Below are 23,290 nucleotides of genomic sequence, written 5' to 3'. Positions count from 1 at the left end.
CATGTGTCTGGTGGATCTATATGCTGTTCTGATTATGTTCAATGAATTTCTCACCCCATTTGTCAATGATACTATTAAATATCTACTGAGTATTGGAATACTGATATGGCTTAACGATATGGTATCTTGGGCATCTTGTCCAATAAAATATTAAATGAAGAGGACACCAAGAGTTCACTATAGTTTTGCCTTTTATACTTTTTAATATATGTATTAACTTTTTAGCTCTGTTGTATACTGCCCACAGTCACTTGTCTGTGACATGGGCAGCTATATAAATTGGTTTAATAAATAAACAATCTTCATCATTCTTTGCACAGAAAGTTCATTGGATTTGCCTTAATTTGGATTCCATAGGAAGGCAAGAATAGGGAGAGAATGTTAGCAATCACTTGCTAGGTTCATATGAAACATTTTCAGTTTCTCGATCTCTAGGAGGTAAACAGGATGTATGGAGACCCACCACATATGATTGCTCAATCCTTGACCTTCCTGGATGATTCAGTTAGCCAGCTGGGGGATCAAAGACTTTATGAATATGGATGTGTCTCTGTATGCTTAAAGGAGGAAGTTCTAAAACCTTTGTTGAAAAAAAAAAACCCTTTTCTACACTTGGAAGAAAATCTAATTATAGATCACTGTCAAATATTTGAGAAAGGTGGTTGACAGAATTGTGGTCTGGTGGCTTTGTAGGCAGCTGTGTGAAAGTGAAAGTGGGAGTTGAGACCTATTTTAGTAGGGAGCTTTGTCCAGAATGTGGTATTGAAACAACTTTGCCTTATAAACATTCTACGGCAGAAAGTGTGTAGGAAGAGCACGATCCTGATTGTCTTCTCTGTGGCTTTCAGTGTTATGGAATGCTGGCCTGTTTGTACCCCTGGAAAATGTGAATGTTCTGCAATAGTTCTGATTATTGCTGTTGAGACTTGACCAGAAACTGGTACAAGGGTTACTGCTTGACACTTAAGTTGTTGACCAATCAGGTTCTACAGCATTCTGTATTTATTTATATATACAATTTATACAATTGTTCATCTCACATATGTGATTCTTGAGCTGTTCGTGAAGATAACCCCCCCAAATTACTAAAATACAAGACATAAACACAACCATAAAACAAAAAAACATACTAAAATGCATGAAAAATAATAAAAATTATTAAAGCCCTAAACACACAATCTGCAAGAGTGCAGTTAACAATACAGCTATTTTGCAGGCTTCACTCCACCATTACTGGATCCATTACAGGTAAGAGGGCAAAGTCAAGTCTTCAGGACTTTCCTAAATGTTAGTAGGGTAGATGTCAATCTTCAGGGAAATGGTGTTCCAAAGAGCCTGTATTACTGCTTCTCTAGGCCCTGTCAGGTAACATTCCTTAAAAGATGGGACCTGTAACATGCCTCTCCAGCCAATTTGAAGGGATGAAACTGGGGAGAGATGGTCCCTCAAGTGTCCAGTCTTGTCTCCTGTGCTGTTTAATATCCACCAGAAACCAATGGATGAGATCATTCAAATATTTGGAATGAGATACCATCAGTACTCTAATGAAGCAAATCCACACTGCTTACTACCTTCTAACTGCAAGTTAGAATGTGGTCTAATCTTGATAATGGGACAGTTGAGATAGAACTAGCAAAATAACCCCAGTTAAGGCAAAGGTGCTAAGGAAAAAACTGGATTCTGGTTTTGATTGTATTAATTTTATAATTTATATTTTTATATTTTATATATTTTTATATTTATATTATATTTATATTTTATATTTTGTATTTTTGATTGTTGAATGTTGCTTTGCGCATTTATTGGACTAAAGAAAGCAGAGAATATATTGAGTATTAAATAAATAGCAAGATCTACAATAGCGACTATTTGATATGACACACAAATATGCATGTTCAGCAAGTCTGAGAGAGATTTTCTAAATCATGAGGCTGAACCTGAGCACCGTTTGATGTTTCTGATGTCAGTGTGTTATAATAGTCAATTTTGATGTCCCCAGGAGTTGTGTAAATCTTAAAGGTCATGTAGAAAACAAAAGATTGTACAGATTGGTTGACAGGAATAAGACACAAAATATGACTGGAGAACAAGCTAAATTATCCCGCTGCAGCAGCTGTCAACTTTGACACAATTCACAGATTCTTCACCAATTGGGGCTCTGTGTTTATCTCTTTGCTGCAGTCTTTCCTTTTGTGAACGTCTGGACAAGGTTAGCAATCAGGAAACAGAGCTGGCTCCTTCTTTTTTAAGACAATGTTAAATAGTTAAGAAATACATGTTTGAGGGAGCTTATTTTTTCCCCCAAGATGTATGGTAAGCTGTTTGCTTATTCATTCAATTAACGTGCTCAATTAATAAAGAAGGTTCTTATACATATGATTCTTCCAAATGCTTTCCTGATTGCGCGTTATGTTCCCGATTCTACCATATTGATAAAAAGCAAAGCGTTATGAATGGGGAAATAACGTTGAAACATAGTTCTAGGCCATGCACTGTGGTACTTTGGTCTTGATTGACTAATGGGAGCTACAAGAACATGCAGTAATATTTTCCCTGAAGGATTCTTTTAATTGTAGCATCTACTGACAATTTTGTTTTGAATTGCCTAATAAGATAATTGCTGAAGTTTGGCAGGGAATGCATGTTACGGAAGTGCATAGTGAAATATTTTCAGTATTCTACTGGTTGTTTTATTTTATTTCACCAGTTTATAATTTGACAAACCCAGGGATGAAATGCTCCCGGTTCAGACCGGATCGCCCGATCTGGTAGCGATGGTGGCGGATGGTTCAGAGAACCGGTAGCAAAAATCCCTGCCCAACCCCCCCATACCCAGCTGAGCTGTACGATCATCAGAGGCTTTTTTTTTTACTTTTAAAAGCATTTTTTCTACCACCTCTTCCAACGAAAAAATGCTTTTAAAAGTAAAAAAAAAAACCTGATGATCGCGCAGCACAGCTGGGAGCATCAGAGGCTTTTCAAAGCATTTTTTTCTGCAATCTCTTGGCTGAAGAGGTGGTAAAAAAATGCTTTGAAAAGTCTCTGACGATCCCAGCTGAGTTGCCTGATCGGCAACTCAGCTGGGGTCACCAGAGAGGCTTTTTAAAAAATACCTCTCTGCCGATCAGCAACTCAGCTGGGATCGTCAGAGAGGTATTTTTAAAAAACCCACTCTGGCGATCCCAGCTGAGTTGCCTGATCGGCAGAGGCTTTTCAAAGCATTAGAAAAAATGCTTTGAAAAGTTAAAAAAAAAGTTGGCCACGCCCACCCAGTCACATTACCCCCACCACCACCAAGCCACACCCACAGAACCGGTAGTAACAAATTTTACATTTTACCCCTGGACAAACCCTATGCCTTAATCTGTTACAAATTTGGCTTAATCAAGAAGAATTATAAATACCAAAGTTGTTGAATGACATCTAGGACGTGTGCAGGGCACTCTCAACAGATTTATTAAAGTGCTTCCTTGTGTAGGCAACTATTCTCTTGACAACAGTCTACGGGTGGTAATCCTTGATTCATGACTGTAACAGAGCCTGCCCATTATGGTTGTAAGTTGTGATGGTAGTAAAGCAGTAAAATACATGTGATAATTTTATGACCTATGTGATAGTTTTATGACCTATGTGATAATTTTATGACCTTTTACAGCCACAACTGTAATTGTAAAGCAAATCAACCACGGCTGTTAAATTGTTTAAGCTCATTGTTCACTATGGACCAGTTTTGTGTAAAACTGGAAATAAATGCTGGTTTTCTGCAACAATATCATTTGAAAAATATCAAAAGACAAGCACCTGAAATGCAGTAAGATGACTGGAGAGTGAAGACCGGCAGTTGGAACTTCAAAATTGGGTCATAAGCATCCCTTGAGAGGTCCTTTGTAACTTCAAATGGTCACTAAGTGACCTGTTGTAAGTCAAGGACTACCTCTATGAAGGAAAAGATTATATCTATCAATACTTTTTGTGAAATGGTATAAAATGAAGTGCTCATGGTAACCAGTAGAATATTGACATGTTTAAATTAATAAATGTTATAAATGTTATATAAGTTAAGAATAGAGAATTTCATTTTGGCCCGTCATTTCAGTCTCAAACAAGGATCATATGTATATATTGGAGATACGTTGTATCTTCAATACAATTAATTTTTGATGATTCTAAAGACCATTTGAAAGCTGTACTCCATTAACTTCAGTTATTCGCTATAAAAACATAAAATTGAATTCTTTCAAGCTGTACTGAAATGTATTGTATTTAAGTGATTCATACCCTTGTTTTCCACTTGGTTCATAAATATTTCGGTAGACTACTGGTAAAAATAAACACTTCCTATTCCTACTTGACTACGTGGACATATTCATATAGTTTTCTTGACAATACTACTGAAGTGGATTATTGTGGAGTTCAGAGATTTCCTAGCCTAGCCTACAGTCCTGGGATTTCCTTGTGACCTCTCATCCAGTCTGACCATGTTAGGTTTTCTCAAGATCAGACAAGAGTCAGCAAGATACTGTTACCAGCTGCCACGTAGGACATTGAAATTGCTCTTACCATAGTTTCACTTTAATTGCTTAGAATATTTTTGCACACTAAAAAGCATATCACCTCTCTCAGTGTAAGCCCTAGGGTTCACTCAAGCTTTGCTCTGCATTGTAATTTTTAATATGCTAGACGGAAGGAGTTATTAATTGCATGGAGAACAATATACTGTACTCACTTATTTTTAATTAACTTTAATTAAAATTTAATTATAAATATACAGTTATTATAGGTATGGTACTCTGCCTATTTTTCAGTTCTAGATGACTTAATCAAACTCAAAAATCGATAGAACCAGATAAAGCTGCTTATAGTACTAACATTTAACTGGGGTTCTCCTTCCCAAAGGGACTCTGGAAAATCACAGTTATAACTACAGAATCATTGGTGCTCTCTGAGGTTGGTTGTTTTCTTGCAGATGTTTCATTACCGACTACATCTGAGTGTAAATCAAGGAGACCATGAAAAAAAATACTGTCTTCCTGTACAGCTTTAGCCTTGTGGATCTTGGAACACGCTTGATCTCCAACGCATAAACAGTAACAATAATTTGATCTTGATTTCACTAGGGAGCACTTTTAAAAACAGCCTACCCCACACGTACAAGTAGTCCTCGACTTACAACCATTTATTTAGTGACTGTTCAAAGTTATGCAGCACTGAAAAAAGTGACTTATGACCGTTTTTCACACGATTGTGGCAGCATCCCCATGGTCACATGATCAAAGCTCAGGCACTTGGCAACTGGGACATATTTATGACAGATGCACTGTCCTGGGGTCATGTGATCACCATCTAGCCTTCCCAGCTTGCTTCCGACAAGCAAAGTCAATGGGAAAAGCCAGATTTGCTTAATGACCACATGGTTCACTTAAGAACTGTAGTGATTTGCTTAACAACTTTGGCCAAAAAAGATCAGAAAATGGGGCAAGACTCGCTTAACAACTGCCTTGCTTAGCAATATAAATTTTGGCTCAATTATGGTCGTAGGTTGAGGACTACCTGTATTTATTAGAATTCTATTAGTAAATAAACTCCTTAATGGGCATATATAAGCGCAATACAATTAACAGGAGAAAATGTCCTAAAACAAAATTGCTACTGATTTTTATGGTCCTTACTGCTCTCTGAGCTTGGTAGTTTTTTTGCAGACATTTCATTACCAAAGTAGGTAACATCATCAGTGCTAGAAGACGGTGGGGTTTGTCTCTGGTTTTATACTAGCGGCTTGCCCTGTTGGTATTGGTGGGAGTGTTTTTGATGGTTCCTTGATGAGGCTATTGTTTATTGTTTGTTTGCCTGAGTTGGTTATACCTTGATTGGGGTATTGTTTTATAGCTTGATTGTTGATTTTCTGTAAACTAAACCTACTCTAATTATTCTTTTGGTTTTAGAAATACTCATTTATTAACCCAATGTAATCTGGCTGTCATTTATCCTGTTGGCTGATGTGCCTATTTTATAAAAAGATTTTAAATACCACCAGAACAAGACTGCTTTGCTGTTGTTCTTGAACAGAATTTCTATAATTTCTGAGACTTCACAGTTTATCTATTGCAAACACTGTTACTGGCAGGGAGGAAAATACTTTTTTCCCCTCTGCTACATATAATCGATGCAATTTAACATTTTATGATAACAAAAGTTGTCTCCATAACAAGTAGAAGGTAATGCCAACATAATTAGTTGTTTTACTTAGTTGTCTTTTGTATAATTAAGAAAAAAATAGAAGAAAAGAAAAGGTTAGTTTGCAAACAGTTATGCCAGGAGGTGTGGTCCAAATTGGCAATATGGTGGATGGCTATTACAATGCAAACAATTCCTTTTTTGAATGTACATGTCACTTCAATGCATGAACAGAAAGGGAAGGCTTATATTGTAATTCCACGTTCATCATCTGGCTTATTTTGATACCCCCAACCTCCCCAGTGGGGAAACTGCTGCTTTTCTGTGACTGTTTTTCTAAAGAACCAAGAAACAGCTTTAGAGATCTGATAAAACAGTCTGATTTAATAGTGCTGTTACGGCTAGACTAATGATTCAAAACATTTTCATTTTCCATTATGCTTTTATCTCAGACATATGGAATAGGATATGGTATTGAAAAAGCTGTTTTCCCTCAGTTCCAAGAAAGGTGACCTAATACCTAAGCCATTCGGTATGCAAAATTTAGCATGAGTCATTCGTTCTTTGTAAATTGTACTTGCCTTGCTAGATAAATGTCAAATAACAATAAATGTGTGTCTGTGCAGGCGCATAAATGCATACACACACTTTGAATTGATCATGGAAAGCTTCTTACATTTATTATTATTGAAGAATAAGATACATAAACGTTTGAGGATTTCTTAATTGTTTTGTTCCTCTTTTCACAACTTTTAAACGCATTTTTAAAATACTAGATTTATATTTTTTAGATTGCTGTAGCTACATAACATTGGATATGGATCTAAATAAAAGGCATTTGTCCATTTGTGCAGGGGACAAGAATCAAGTCCTGACTTCCAGCTGAAAGTAGGGACACCATCTTTCCCAAATTTTTCTGCAGTCCTCAGTAAGAAAAGCTAAAGTGCAGAACTCAGATTTGGAGGAGACATTTAAAAGCAACAAAATTGCTGAAAGAATTAAAAAGTAATGTCAAGAAAGATGAAAGGACATTGAGGAAAGTGACATAATTTGTAACACTTATAGAGAACTAAGATAATCTTCTACGACCGTGATGGCGAACCTATGGCACGGGTGCCACAGGTGGCACACGGAGCCATATCTGTGGGTACACGAGCGTTGCCCTATCTCAGTCCAGCACGCATGTGCACACTGGCCAGCTGATTTTCGGGCCTTCCAGGCCCACTGGAAGTCAGGAAACAGGCTGTTTCCGGGCCTCCGGAGAGCCTCCGGGGGAGTGGGGAAGGTTGTTTTCGCCCTCCCCAGGCTCCTAGAAAAGCTCTGGAGCCTGGGGAGGGCAAAAAATGGTCCTACCGGGCCCACCAGGTTATCGCGTGCCAAAAGCGGGGGGAGAGCGGGGGGGTCACGCACGCATGCGGGGGGACGGGACACATTGAATTATGGGTGTAGGCACACACATGTGCAATTCCCCCCCCTCACTACCCTCACTTTTGGCACAGGACGGCAAAAAGGTTAGCCATCACTGTTCTAGGATGTACATAGAAATTGTTATTCAAATGTGTCATAGAAACAGAACAAATGAAAAATTGCTTGCTAAAATGGATGCAAAATCTCAGGAAAATAATAGGTATAATAATAAATTAATAATGATAGTTGAACAATGGAAAGAACTACAGAAAAAATAAATTATATTTACCCCAGGTTAGACTTTGAGAGAAAATTGATGTAAGAACTATTACAGAATATATATAATTTCGTCAATGATTACATAGATAGATAAATCATATGTTGGAAATGCTACAAAGAAAAAACATTTTACCACTCGTGTAGTCATGTAAAAAACCTCTCAAAAGTGCTGAATCAAAAATTCAGAAAAAAATTAAAAATAAAATTTGAAGTGAGACCAAAATATTTTTATTAGAAATAATTCCAGAAAACATCAGTGAAAATTATCACAATTTACTATGACATGTTCTGTAGCTGCAAGAACAAATTTCGCACAATGTTTGTGGAAAAGTGAAACTTTACAGATGGTATAAGATTGGGAGACCAAAACTGAAGAATTGCAAAACTGACAGTATATATTCATAATAGAAGCTTAATTAAACCAGACAGAAATGAGTCCCTGCCATGCGACACATTATATAGCAAGCTCAGATACTTGGAATATGGTTTTAGCAAAAAAGTTAAGAAACCAATCAAAAATAGATAAAATTATTCAAAAAGATAAAAATAACCTCAGTGTTGTTTAGTTCAAAGTACAGTACCAAGGAAGCCATCTTGAACAGGTGGTATCCATGGAAAGATGGCATGAGGCTGGCCCTGCTTTATCACATGTATAATGGAATAACAAGGCCAGGAAATTTTCAATATTTGCTCGGGTCCCACTTAGACTAGTTCATGGTACCACCACTTTAGACACTAATTAAGTGTTTTTGAGGGTCAAATTTATTCATTCCTGAAACTACTGTAGGCTGTTTTGAAATGTCTTGGTTAGTGTAATCTATTACTGGATTGGCAGAAGCAGTTTCATATGTCAAATGGCAGAGAAGGGTGATTAATGCAGTAGTCAGATAATAGTTGCTTTTGTCTCTAGAAGGGGGTCCCAAATGGATGGTCATGAGGAGATATAAAGAGAATTGCAATTTGGTGGTGTTGCATACGCAAATCTTAGTCATGCAAAAAGCCTTGATTGAGGGGTGTGTGTGTATGTATGTATTTCAACAGTAAAAATACTACAAATTTAAAAAAAAGATAAAAGAAACAGAAGATGCAGAAAAGGAAAAAAATAGAAAAGTATGAAAAGTAAGAAAAGTAAGAATGTAGCAAAAAAGGAAAAGAAATACACAAAGAAACGTCTTCCCATCTTCATCATAATTACAAAAAGGCGGGAGGGCAAGATTTAACTCTGTGTTCATAGCATTCCTTAGTGTCTGTAAGGAGTAGTGAAATCCAGGTTTTCAAGTGTACAGTTTCTACAAAGGTAAATGTAATAATTATTAATCTGAAGTGAGTCTTACTAGGCTTTGGATTGAACCTTTGGGGTGACTCTGGTATGTATTTCCAACACCCCCCCCCCCATGTTAGAATAATTCTTCCATTGTGATTACATCTATATCTTGCTCTGCATGTGCCTTTGGGATTTGCAACAGTGGTGGTTGCTCCTGGTTCTAGAACCGGTACTGGCGGAAGGCTCCGCCCACCCACCATGACATCATCATGGGTGATCTGCGCATGTGCAGAAGTGCGCATATATGTGTGCGCGCTCCATGCGTGCAGCCTTCACTTTCGTGAAGGTTTAAATAATGTCAAACAGACTGTCTTCCTCACTGTGTATACATGGATACTTTGGTGCCGAAACGAAAAACACTGAAACGATTTCTGCACCCATAAATGAGATTTTAATATCTGTACTAAAATAACATTATGCCTGTCATTGATGATGCATCTAGTAACAAAACTAGGCTTTCATCATTGGCTACAGCGAATCACAGAATGATTATCTGCATCTTTTATACTAGAGGGGGCAAATGCTCCTTTTTGGAACGTGGTGAAGAGATCAAGAAATCAAATGACAGCAAGTAGAGTTCAAGGAGAGGATGCGGTATTCTTCCTTAAGAAATGTACATGGCAGATGGAAAACACAGCAGATGGGATAAGACTCTTAGGCTAGCAGCTCATTCATTTATATTTATATAGACACGGAAATGAAAAACAGGAGCATCAGGCATAATGGGATTTGACTGCCTTTTAATTCATCTTTTTCTACGTGAATACTTAATAAAGACATTGTCACAAAGGGAATAATTTAGAGCACACCTTGCTATATTTCCAAATTTCTGCCTTAGGCAGGATTTCAGATAAGAGGAAAGACATTTGCCTGGAAAATTGGTACATTTCTGACACAGTATTCAGCTTGGGGCTGGACAGATCAATTGGTTGATTTAATGTAAGACACTCCCTTGCATAACCTAGAGCTCTTCGGTAAACAGTGCATGATGTTTGTCACAAGGGCATTTAGAGGCAATTCTTGATTTTTTTAAATACCATTTAAAATACATAAAATATACAGGCAGGTACTGTATACTATTTCAGCAAGTTCTCCGCAGAGGTTCTCCTTTAATAATTGTGAACTCTTGCTAAGATCAATATGTGATTATCACATTTAAAACTGTATGTGTTTTTAATATATTCATTTGATTTGAAGAGCTGCAGATTGTTGCAGGTTGCTGAATCCTTCCCTTGTTTATAAAATCTGAAGTAACATAGATTGGATTTCTGCTTTGACAGGCAGCTATGTCTCAGTTTGGTAGTGAGTCATTATTTCCAGTCAGGCTATATGTCAATAAAGTATTGAATTTTATTTTGTGCAGCCTTGATGATGTGTCCTTAAAATAAGTTGTGGTGGAAAATATCTACCTTTATAATTAAAAAGCAAACATACTGGCACCTGGCAGTAAGACAATACAGGTAGTCCTCGACTTACAACCTTTTGTTTAATGACCATTCAAAGTTTCGGCAGCAGCACTGAAAGGAACTCATGACCATTTTTCATACTTACGACAGCTGCAGCATCTCCCAATGGTCACATGATCAAAATTTGGACCTTTGGCACCTGGCATGTAATTATGATGGTTGCATATGATCAGCTTTTGGGAACTTCAAAGAAGCAAAGTCAATGGGGAAGCCAGATTCACTTAACAGCCATGTTACTAAGTTCATCACTGCAGTGATTTACTTAACAACTATGGCAAGAAAGATCGTCTTGCTTAGCAATGGAAATTTTGGGCTCAATTGTGGTCATAAGTTGAGGACTACAACATTAGGCTCAATTATGGGCATTTACTATCCCACTGGGTTCCCCTTTTGCTTTGAACTGATAACTCCCATATCATATTGCAAAATACTTATTGAGGAAAACTCCTCTCACATTTAAAATCATTTTCCATTAACCTAAGAGGGAAGATAGAGGGGAGGCACTTAGAAAACAAATGTAATAGTTCTTTTAGTCATGTCATACCTTAATATAATTTTAACACTGACAGAAAAAGGATATGCATTAGAATCAAATGACTTTTGCGTCCAAATACAAAGGCAATATTTTCAGGTATAAAATTTCCCTGTAGGAAAATTCCTCAGTAATGAGTGGCTGTACAATTGTTACATTTCTTCACTTGAAATGCTTACGTCTTAACTAATTAAGGCTATTGGTCTAATACAGTTTATATTGTGCAAGAGAAAATTCCCTGCAGGAAATGAAGCAATTCTTCTGACCCCCCCCCTTTTAAAATTAAGTCTATAACTTAATTGGTTTTGAATGTAAAAAGCAGCCTGATACTATTGTTGAAGTGCTGTTTAAAAAAGAAGCAGCAAACTCTATATAGGTAATTTTTCTGTATACACATAGCTGAGTTTCAACCCATCAATCTTTCCAAGTTAAAATAATGATTTTATGGATGACTGGCCTACTGACATACAGTTATTCTGCATACGGATAAACCAGAATATCAGCCTGACAATTCTATGAGGATTACTGTTAGTCAAAATGTAGGGCTAGATCAGCACTTACAGCAGGGACAGCACTCATTATGCAAAACAATTTGTTTTAACTTTACATTCTTATAGCTACTTTTCTTTGTTTAAAACTCTCATAATCCTCAGCTAACGTGGTAGTGCAAGCTGGAGATAGCATCTAAAAAAGACCAGCCTGGAAAAGATTTATGTAAATCTATATAATTTCTACAGTCTCCCTGTTTTGCTTCTGGCTTTGTTGCTGTTTTTGTGGAGGTGACATTGGATAGTTATCCTAGAACTTCCATGCAGCTAAATCGTTTTATACAGTCATAAAAACATTGTATATGAACCCAGTCTCCATGCAAATTAAGAATTATTTTTAATAACCTGCTTGAGCAGATTTATTCAGAACTAAGCCACAAAGAGCCTTGATAGTACAGTGGTCTACGCACCCTGTTATTAACACAGCTGCCTGCAATTTACTGCTGGTTCGAATCTCTCCAAGGCTCAAGGTTGACTCAGCCTTCCATCCTTTCTAAGGTAGGTGAAATGAGGACCCAGTTTGTGGGGGCAATAAGCTGACTTTGTATAAATATACAAAAGTATGAAGGCTATTGCTTAACACATTGTAAGCCGCCTTGAGTCTCCGGAGAAGGGCGGCATATAAATCAAATTAAAAAAAAAAAAAAAGAGCTTGAGTGGACTTATTCTTCAAGCGTGTTCAAGGATCATCAATGATTCTGTGTATTTTAACACTGCAATGTTGTGGTACCATTTTGGATTCAGTGGTGTTTGGAGAATCCTTTGCTAAGATAAATAGTATTCTGCTTGCTTTTCAAAGCCCTTAATCATTTTTGTTTTTATCATTGTAATAGTTTTAGATGCAAATGACCCCTCCAGAATTTCCACCCTGGAGATGGTAGAGATGCTTCCAATCTTTTCACGTATATTCCGCACATGCTTTATCCTCAAAACATCTTATAGTGTTCCAGAGTTTGTGAGAAGGTTTACCACAGCAGTTCTTAATAGCTGCTGCTACTAGCTAATCTCAGGGTTATTTGCTAGCACCAATTTCTCATTGCTGTTAGAGGCTAGTTCTAAAAAGATTTAAAGGTTTCCCCACTCCAGTCTTGACTGGTGATTGACGCAAGGGGGAGGTGCTGATCTCTGAATCTCAGTCCAGGAAGCTTGTGTTGTCTGAGAGATGCGTCTGTCATCGTGTGGCCAGCATGAAAATAGGAAACATAATAATGCAGGATTATAGAGGCTAGTTCTGTAATAAAAGAGGTGGTTTTTTTTTTTACAGTGAGAGTATGAATAATTTTAAGGATACTGTTTTTAAGAACACTTTTTTCAGTCTAATTGTTCTATCACTTAAGAACTAAAGGCAGCAGGGTATGATAGTTTCAGGTACAAACTTTTATCTGTTTTTTCAGAAATATTTGTATTTTGGATTGTGCAAGATTGCATCTTTAGCAACTCAAACATAACTTTTCTACTATAGTCTGATTATTTTCTTTATGGCACATATGTATTAAACATAATGCTTTGCCACTTATTTTTTTTAAAAAACCCATCAATTAATTTTTTAAAAAGAAAGCAGATAATTATTAATCTATAAATGTGAAGGTTAAACCACTTGCTCAGAATTTATCTACATACTTGTTCGTTTGTTTACTTCTCATAATTTATCTGCTATATCCCAGTCAAATTCCTGTTTGGCGTGCTTCTTTAAGAACAGGTACATGGAGAGTTTCTCAACTCACACGTGTTTTTGTTATATAAATAAAAAGGCTCAAACTATCTTATTCAGCTCAGAATGGTCAGGCTGCATATTCAGCTTCAGGTTTTTGAAGAGCAATCTAGTTTGATAGGTTCCTATTTTGAGTAGTGACTTTGCATGCTTTTAAATTGGAAAGGCTTAGAAGAAGTTTAAAGCAGCTTGAATTCCACTTGGCAATACTCCCCATTCCACATCTCATTTGGAGCAACTCAATCTCTGCTATATAGAAATATTAACATGGAATGAGATGGCCCCAAGTCGATATGATGGGAGGTAGGTGTGTGTGTGTGTGTGTGTGTGTGTGTGTGTGTGTGTGTGCAAAAGTTATGGCTGCAAGTAAGGTCTTTCCAAGTGAACAATTTTGGAACAAAGTTCCTTCAGAAAAAAAAAATACAAAGAGGAGATAACTCCATTAGGGATACTGATACAGTTTCAAAGGACTTTAATTTTGACGGAATTGTGTCTACTCTTTTTAATACGTTCATTTATTTGGTTCACAGTATATTTCATCTTTGTGCTGAAGCTATAAACATAATTAAAATGCAGGATAGAAAATGCAACTTCAAATATAAAATTAACACTAACTTGTAGAGTTGCACCAAGTATTTTAAATTAATCACTGAATACTTGATGCAATAGATGTAGCCTAGATCTTCTCTAAGGGCAGAGTGAATGTGGTTTAAATTCGGTTCATGAGGGAATATATTCCACAGCTTGGAAGTAATAAATTGAAATCTCTCTGCTGGGTGCCATTTAAATGAATCTCTGACAGGATAGGCTTCTTCAAAAAGGCCTCTTCTGCAGTTCTTATCCTTTGGTCATCATGGTGAATTATTTACAGTGCCAATTAGATGAAGGGATATAGTCTTCTGATTTCCCTTTTAGCATTTTTCAGTATGGAGAACCATGATAAATCTTCTGTACCGTTTGGAAGGTTTGGGCCTTGAGACCAAGATTCTGCAGTGATTTTGGTTGAATTCTTGGGTTTTGAATGAGTTATCTCAGTATTTTCTTACTTATTTATAGGAGAAAAGATTGAGACTTAACATGAACATTTAATAAATAATTTTGCTAATATTTCAAAGCAGATTGAATTCTACAGATAGAACCACTAGATGTAATATAATATACTTGATATAATATGCATGTTGCACAGAATACAAGAACCAGTAGACCTAATATGATTTAATGGTAATCTTTTTAACAGGGTTTTAGAGCAAGTCCACGCCATGTTAGAAGGCGTGTAGTTCCTCGCCTTGAAGAAATACAGCCCCTGGTAGAAGCACGTCAAGTGAGTGAACAAGAAACATCAGTTAAGAAAAGAAAAATCAAGAAGAGTAGCAGGGTCCAGCCGGAATTCTACCACTCCGTTCAAGTCACACCTACTCGAAAGCCAGTAAGTAATGTTTTCCACACTCTCAGTTCAATGAATTCTGGCAGCCTTCTCCCAACTGTGTTTTTCCTGATGTACTAGTCTTCATGCTGTAGAATTTCCAGCCACCATGGACTTTGGTAGACATAGTACCAATTGTTGTGCACTAGTTTGAAAAGCATTAATTTATAAAATCAAACATTATAGAGGACATTTACGCTGACTTTGATGACAGGTTTAAGCAATACAAGATCAGTTAAAAGTCAATAGTTTGCTTTGTAACTTCTAAATGGAACCTACAAACTCTCTACTACAGCATTATTTTGAGATGCACACTGCATTGACCTTCATATGCCAACCCTGGATCCCCTCCTTGCCATAGTACTGTCCTTCTTGTTTATCAAGGTCTCTGCCTCAAACCCACTGCCTGTTTATAGCTTGTTTCCTCAGCAGCAAGCCGTGGGAGCTGATCACTGTTAAGGAACTTGGCAGATTCCAAAACAACTATGGAAAGATTGTGATACAGAACTAGCATTTTAGCAACCAGGCTTCTTATAGAAGGCTGTACTGCTCCAAGAACACAGTCTCAGGGTTCCCTACCAAGATTAACCTTTTAATGTTGAAGCAGGGGTGAAATGCTCCCGGTTTGGACTGGATCGCCCGATCCGGTAGCGATAGCGGGTGGTTCGGAGAACCGGTAGCAGAAATCCCTGTGCCCCCCCCCCATGCCCAGCTGAGCTGTGCGATCATCAGAGGCTGTTTTTTTTACTTTTTTTTTTATTAAAAGGTTTTAAAAATTTTTACACATATTTTCCCTTCCCTCCTCCCCCCTCCTCCCCCCCACTCCCCGGACTTCCCAGAGCAAATACAGGCTATAGCATTTAACAAACATATAAAAAAAAACCAGAAGCTAACTATCTATAGATTTATCTCCCTTTTGCACTTTAACTCCCCTTGTTCATATCTAAATATAACTATTTAAACCAATTATTGTTTGAAAATAATCAATCCAAGTTCATTCTTGTCCGTTCTTCAATAATAAGCAAGTCTTCTTTCTTCCAACATTGCACAATCAGCACCCAATTACAATTAACCATCACATCTCCAACCCTTACATATATTAACATATTAACAAAATATTTTAACCAATCTTAAATAAATTATATTGTAAAAACCTTATTTGTACTTTTTACCCCATAAACTCATATTGATTCTTCCTGGGAACATTCCTTACTTAATAGCTTTGCATAAACTTATTCATCTTGTTCTCTATAATCTTATAATTTATAATCAAATAACATCTTCACTATTTGATATCTATAAAAAAATATTGTAAAAGACCTTCCCTCAACCCTTGCACCACTTATATTTTCCTTATAACCCACAAGTTTATATTTATTCTTCAACAAAATATTCTTTATAAGCTTATATAAATTTTTTAGCAAAGCATTCCTTGAAATATATCTTTAGTGTTAATATACTTCAGGACAAAAGTGAAAGTTTGGTCAGTAGCCCATAACAATTCAAACGTAACATTAATATAACTTTTCAAAACAAATCATGTCCCTAAATATAAGTAAATCATTCATTTACACTATAACATAACTTTTCAAAGCAAATCATATCCCTAAATACAGGTCTAGTCATTCATTTTCACTACTACTATCCTCCCCAGGCAAAAAGATTGTAATTTTTCCATCTCGATTTTTTCCTGACTTTTTTGTGGACCTTCTTCTTCAGTCTTATTCCTCCATCTTCTTTTTCTCTTCGCAAAGTAATTCCTTTCATTAAGCACACCTCTTTAACTGCGATTGAGAATCCATTTTTGTAAAAAAATTGTAAAATTCCATTCAAATCCTCCTTCTTAAATTAAAGATCCCAACACCTCCTGACAATTTTCCAGTTGTCTGTATCAAAGCCTCTGGAGAAATATCTCTCAATATTTCCTGGTTACACTCCTTCAATCCTCTCAGCCTTTCCTTCTTAATTTGAAAAACATCCAATCCATTTTCCAAAGGCACATTAAACTGGATTGTTTCTTCCACCTCTTCATTCAGCAACTCACTTTTATTTGGCAACTGAAATACTGATACAGTATCTTCACTTGTAACTTTGTTTCGAGCTTGAATAAAATCCTTGTTGAAAAACCCTTCCATTCTGTCCAGCCCGGAGGTAAATGATTCTAAAATTTCTTTAAAGAGATCCTCAATCAACATTTGTGTATTTGCTAATGTTTGTGCTAGTGAGCCTTCATCTTTTTCAAAAAAGCCAGCCATTTTTTTTTAATCCATCTACCTTGAGCAATGCTGGGTGTTAACAGTTTTATCAAGAGTTAACTTTCACTTTCACACCCTATTAAGCCCAAGCGCCATTTTCTTCACTCCTTTAAGCAGCTTCCAAAAGTAGCAATTTAAGCATGGAATTAAGGGTTTGTTACTTGCGATTGTCTGTTCTCCTGTCTTCACTCCGTCTGCATAGATAAACAACTTAGATCTCAATAAAGATTGCAGAAATGGTCGCGACATTTTTTTCTGCTTAAAGCAGAAGCGCCCTGGATCTCGGAGTTTCACCGGACTTCCTGGGGAGCTCTCACCCTCCGAGCCCCCAAAGCTATTTCAGGGGCTTTCGGGGAGCTCTACCCCCATCCGATTGCTCTCCTTTCCCTCTTCTCCCGGGGGAAAGGTTTTCCAGCCGCCTGACAGCTGATTTGCGCTGTCAGGGTGGCTTTACAAGATCACAGCGCTGGCGCTCCAAAAGAGAGCATCCAGCAACATCGGCAGTGCCATCGGAAGTCTGTTTTTTTTACTTTTAAAAGCATTTTTTCTACAACTTTTTGGCCGAAAAAATGCTTTTAAAAGTAAAAAAAAAAGCCTCTGATGATCACACGGCTCAGCTGGGATCGTCAGAGGCTTTTAAAAGCATTTTTTTTCTGCAACCTCTTCGGCTGATCCCTTTAAAAGCCTCTGGCGATCCCAGCTGAACTGTGTGATCACCCCTGTGATCACACGGCTCAGCGTGTGAGTTTCACCCCTGTGTTGAAGCCACCGTGAGTGTGGCCGGTCACAAAATATCAGTTTACTAGAAAGCAAACTGGCCGGGTGTTTCTCCAATGTCCCTCTGGAGAAGTCCATTGTTAAGTGAGTTTTGCCCCATTTTATGACCTTTCTTGCCATGTGAATCACTGCAGTTAAGTTGGTAACCCAGTTGTTAAGTGAATGTGATTTACCTATTGACTTTGCTTGTTGGAAGTTTGCAAAAGGGGATCACTCCATGACACTCCAACCTTCACAAATACATTCCTGTTGCCAAAGGTCTGATTTTTGATCATGTGACCGTGGGGATGTTGCAAAGGTCATAAGTATGAAAAATTGTCACTCACTTTTTTCAGTGCCATTTTAACTTCGAACGGTCACTAAATGAATGGTTGTTAAGATGAGGACTTCCTGTCCCTCATGTTCCTCTGCTCTCCTTTTCCTGTAGGAACAGAGCATTGGCTACAGTTTCCTATTACTTTTCTTTTTAAAGTAAAATTCCAGAGAGCAAGGAGATTTCCAGGGAATAAAATTTATGACATTTGTCAGTTTGTTTTGTTCTATTTAATTAACAAAAAAAAAAAAAAAGAAAATCTGAAAAATTAAAATAAGATCACCCCTATTGGCATCTACAAGTGTCAGGTACAGAACCTTGGCATTTATATGTTCATTAGCAAACAGCAGAGTGAGATATTAGGCCTTTACACCTAGGAAACATTTCAGACTCCCGGAGCTTAGGAATTTTAAGATCCACGAAGGCTTCATCCACATGGACCTGATTTCTTCCATCATTGCCATCCTCTGCATTCATCTCGCTTCAAAAAATAAATAAATCTATATCTATATCTATATCTATATCTATATCTATATCTATATCTATATCTATCTATCTATCTATCTATCTATCTATCTATCTATCTATCTATCTATATGTATATATTTTCTCAGGTTTTCACAGGTGTTTGTATGTAGGTCTTTGGTTATTCGGGTCTTCTCCCACGTAAAATTGGAAGTGTCTTGGCGACGTTTCGACGAAGTCTCATTCGTCATCTTCAGGCTGGTGTTCTCGGCTTCGTGCTTCCAGGAGCAATGTGAGATCGCAGCTGTCTCTTCCTTTTAACTGCTAGTGGGGGTGTGAGCTGATTGGGTGGGGACTTGGCTGTGTTCTGATTGGGTGGAGGTGTGTTCTGATTGGTTAGGGGCTTGGCTGTGCTCTGATTGGATGGGGGGTTGGTTGTGCTCTGATTGGCTGGGGGTGTGTTCTGTTTGGGTGGGGGCTTGGTTGTGCTCAGCTTAGTCTGAGTTGCAGGGGGATTTGAGCTGGTGAGCTGCGTTGTTGTTGTTTGGCTTCGTGTTTGTGGCCGTGCGAGCTCTTCATGGTGGGTGTCAGTCTGCTTCATGTATGGATTGGAGGGGTTTAAAGTGGCTAATGATGCAGCTGCGGTCTGGCTTCTGGTCCTTGGTCGTGGCTCATTATCAGTGTGGGTTTGAGTCTGCTTTCTGCGTGGATGTGTGGTGGTGACATCCTGTGTGGCTCTCGTGAGTGTGGGTCTGGTGTCATTCGTCGTGTTAGGGACTCGTTTGTCAATAAGGGCGGGTTTCCAAATGGCTGGTAGGCGGGAGGTATCGTCTCGTTTGTTCATGCTGTGTGGGCGTTTTTCTATCTCGATGGCTTCTCTGATTATTCTGTTGTTAAAGTGTTCAGTTTTGGCGATAGTTCTGGTCTTTTTAAAGTCAATATCATGTCCTGTGGCTTTAAGGTGTTGGACCAGGGAAGAAGTTGGTTCCTCTTTTCTGACTGAGTTCTTGTGTTCTTCTATGCGTGCACTTATTCGTCTGTTGGTTTGTCCGATGTATGTGGTGGGGCAGGCGGTGCATGGGATTTCATATACTCCTTGATTTTCTAACTCAATTTTGTCTTTGGGGTTCCTTAGGATGGTGGATATTTTTCGGTTTGTGCAGAATGCTGTCTTGATGTTATGTTTGTGGAGGATTTTGCTTATTCTGTCTGTGGTGCCAAAACTGAACACTTTAACAACAGAATAATCAGAGAAGCCATCGAGATAGAAAAACGCCCACAAGCATGAACAAACGAGACGATACCTCCCGCCTACCAGCCATTTGGAAACCCGCCCTTATTGACAAACGAGTCCCTAACACGACGAATGACATCAGACCCACACTCACGAGAGCCACACAGGATGTCACCACCACACATCCACGCAGAAAGCAGACTCAAACCCACACTGATAATGAGCCACGACCAAGGACCAGAAGCCAGACCGCAGCTGCATCATTAGCCACTTTAAACCCCTCCAATCCATACATGAAGCAGACTGACACCCACCATGAAGAGCTCGCACGGCCACAAACACGAAGCCAAACAACAACAACGCAGCTCACCAGCTCAAATCCCCCTGCAACTCAGATTAAGCTGAGCACAACCAAGCCCCCACCCAAACAGAACACACCCCCAGCCAATCAGAGCACAACCAACCCCCCATCCAATCAGAGCACAGCCAAGCCCCTAACCAATCAGAACACACCTCCACCCAATCAGAACACAGCCAAGTCCCCACCCAATCAGCTCACACCCCCACTAGCAGTTAAAAGGAAGAGACAGCTGCGATCTCACATTGCTCCTGGAAGCACGAAGCCGAGAACACCAGCCTGAAGATGACGAATGAGACTTCGTCGAAATGTCGCCAAGACACTTCCAATTTTACGTGGGAGAAGACCCGAATAACCAAAGACCTACATATATATATATATATATATATATATATATATATATATATATATATATATATATATATATATATATATATGCAGTGGTATATATGCAGTATATACTTCAGCCCATTCTATCACATTTTGCCAGCCTTTTGAACACCTCCATTTGTATTACTGAACAAAAAATGTATGATGATGCCAAGCAAGAAAAGACTAAGCCAAACATAATGAGTAGCAGCAAAGTTCCAGATTTCAGAATATATTTCATGTGCAAGACTTAGGTTGCTGCACAAGAGAATGTAGCATCATACCAGAGTATGTAGCATCTTCACTGAAAATCATTCAGAAAACTAAAGACGTGATGAATACCATTACTACTGAATATTTGAGAAAAAGTACAATTTGCAATATAGTATGTTCATTGCTAAAGAGACAGAGATTCACATTCTGGACATCCTTATATTCTTCTCCTATGAATCAAAGGAACAGTCTCTTCATCAGTTCACACAAGGGCCACTTGTTAACAGGCTGAGAATCTCTCGCTTTATCAGGTTGGAAAATAAAATGGGTGCCAAGAGCTGAAAACAGTCCAATTGCTGAGATTTCTGTGTCCTATCCACTGTTCCCTTTCAATAAATCTTGTTTTAAAAGCCACTGGGAGAAGTCTGGCTTTGGATTGCCAAGACCTTAACAGAACAAAATATCTGAAAATACAGAAATAAGGCCTTCTCGAGGTCTTATTTTAACGCTTTCCCTTCAGCCATTGGAAAACAGAATCCGCAAAAATTCCAGTATTGCAGAGGCAATGCACATGAAGATCAAGTGTGACTGAATGCATGGAGTATGTTTTTTCTAAGTTGTACCTTTATTCTGATTTAATATAATACTGCTCCAGCCATTAAAAAGAAATCTTCCTTGTTATACTGAAGAATGTTATCTCAGCTACTTTATAGCTGCCAGAAATCATAGCCATCTGTGCTCTGACAAAATTTGGCTGTTTAGATGCCATGAGAAGATCACTGTCATGAATGAAAGTGACAGACTGCAGAGATAATCTTGTTTACATATGAAAATTCTGGAATGTTTTATTGTGCATTATGCTTTGTTTATTACATTGCAGTAATGTTTTGATTTAGATATATAGGAAGAAAGTTCAGTAACATTTGAAATGCCTGCACATATGTAGTAGTAATTACTGATATATATTACTGACAATAAAATTATGTTGCATCATATCAAAAGCCTCTGAAAGAAAAAGGGAATGACTAGAATATAGAGTGGTAAATCAAAGCTAGATTAAGTGAATGAAAAGAGACTTTAGGTATGCCCATTCCTGGGGTCAGCAGGTATCCTTCCATACAGCAAAAAGCCATATTTCAATTCAGGTTATGCTTGGAGAAAGATTCTACTGGTAGTCCTTGAGTTATGATCACAATCAGGACTGGAATATCCGTCGATAAGCAAAGTCATGGTCAATTTTACAACTGTTTTCCTGTGGCTGTTAAGTGAACTATGCAGTCATTAAGCAAATCGGGCTTCCCCATCGACTTTGTTGGAAGCCCCCTGGAAGATGGCAAGTGGCAATTATGTGACCCTGGGATGCTGCAGCTGCTGTAAATAGCATGCCGATTGCCCAACAACCAGATTTTGATTACATGACCATAGGGACACTGCAACAGCCATAAATGCAAGAACCAATTGTAAATCACTTTTTAAAGCACCATTCTAACTTTGAATGACCATTAAGTCATAAGTCAGTGGTTCCCAACCTTTTTTTGGCCATGCCCCACCTAAGCATCTCTAAAATCCTGATTCCCCCCCCCCTGCCCCGACATATAATTCTTACTATTCAAAAAGTGAAATCCTACTCACATGGAGGAAACCTAAAAGGCCATTAACTTGGTTTAAACAAGATTCCAAAGAACCTGGCATCCATGAAAGAGAAAAATAAGAACGAAAGACAGTAGAAGTACTGAGGAACTTAAAATGTATGAAGGGATATGAAAAAACAGCAAATAAAGTTTCAAAACATATAATAGAGAACTGAAATGCATAAATATAAAATAATTTTAATGAAAGCTTTTTCTGTAATACTTTGATCATATTAATTACTATACATATTAAAATAAAGGTACCTAACAAATTCAAAATACAATTTGAGCTCACCTCAAGATCATATTTACAACACAATCCTATGCATGTCTACTCAGAAGTAATTACAATTGTCTTCAATGGGACTTACTCCTGGGAAAATGTTGTAGGATTGCAGCTTTAGTCTACTTAAGTTAGTGAGATACTTGTACTTGATGCCTGCTTTAGAGAGATTTTATATTAGGCTCCAATTTAGTCAGCTTCATTCTCAAGTCTCCTCGTCCTTAATTTATGAATAATAAGATTGTCATGAACAAAAGAGGGGTTGTAATTTATGACCCCCCTGCTCACCCACTCGGTTTGAATCTGCAATGGGGAAATACTTTGGTAGTTCAATAGATGGAGTTGAATCACACAGGCCTGGCAAGGCTTACACATGCGTGGCCCAGCCCCAGATTGCTCTGAGAGGAAAAGTCTTGTAAAACATGGCCTGGGAAAACAGACTAAAAATAACTGTATATCTAACAATTTCTTAAACTTGGGTCCTGGTTCTGTATCCTCACTGCTGGGCTTCCTCCAGCAACCATCCAC

The 23,290-nt window shown here is 37.9% G+C and overlaps 1 protein-coding gene across 13 annotated transcripts in view; it reads left to right on the top strand.

Moving 5' to 3' along the window:
* Positions 1–23,290, top strand: part of DST (dystonin) — a 336,699-nt gene that overhangs the window by 5,992 nt on the left and 307,417 nt on the right. For all 13 annotated transcript variants that reach the window (XM_060689235.2, XM_087882458.1, XM_087882463.1 and 10 more), the window contains exon 3: positions 14,679–14,867. In XM_060689235.2, the coding sequence (XP_060545218.2) occupies positions 14,679–14,867 (189 nt within the window). The remainder of the gene's footprint in view (positions 1–14,678; positions 14,868–23,290) is intronic.

The sequence above is a fragment of the Pantherophis guttatus genome, chromosome 1, assembly GCF_059756535.1.
Source record: "Pantherophis guttatus breed Tessera chromosome 1, ASM5975653v1, whole genome shotgun sequence".
Classification (NCBI taxonomy): Eukaryota; Metazoa; Chordata; class Lepidosauria; order Squamata; family Colubridae; genus Pantherophis; species Pantherophis guttatus.
Note: the sequence above shows the minus strand (reverse complement) of the source record. Positions and strands in the feature narration are given on the sequence as shown.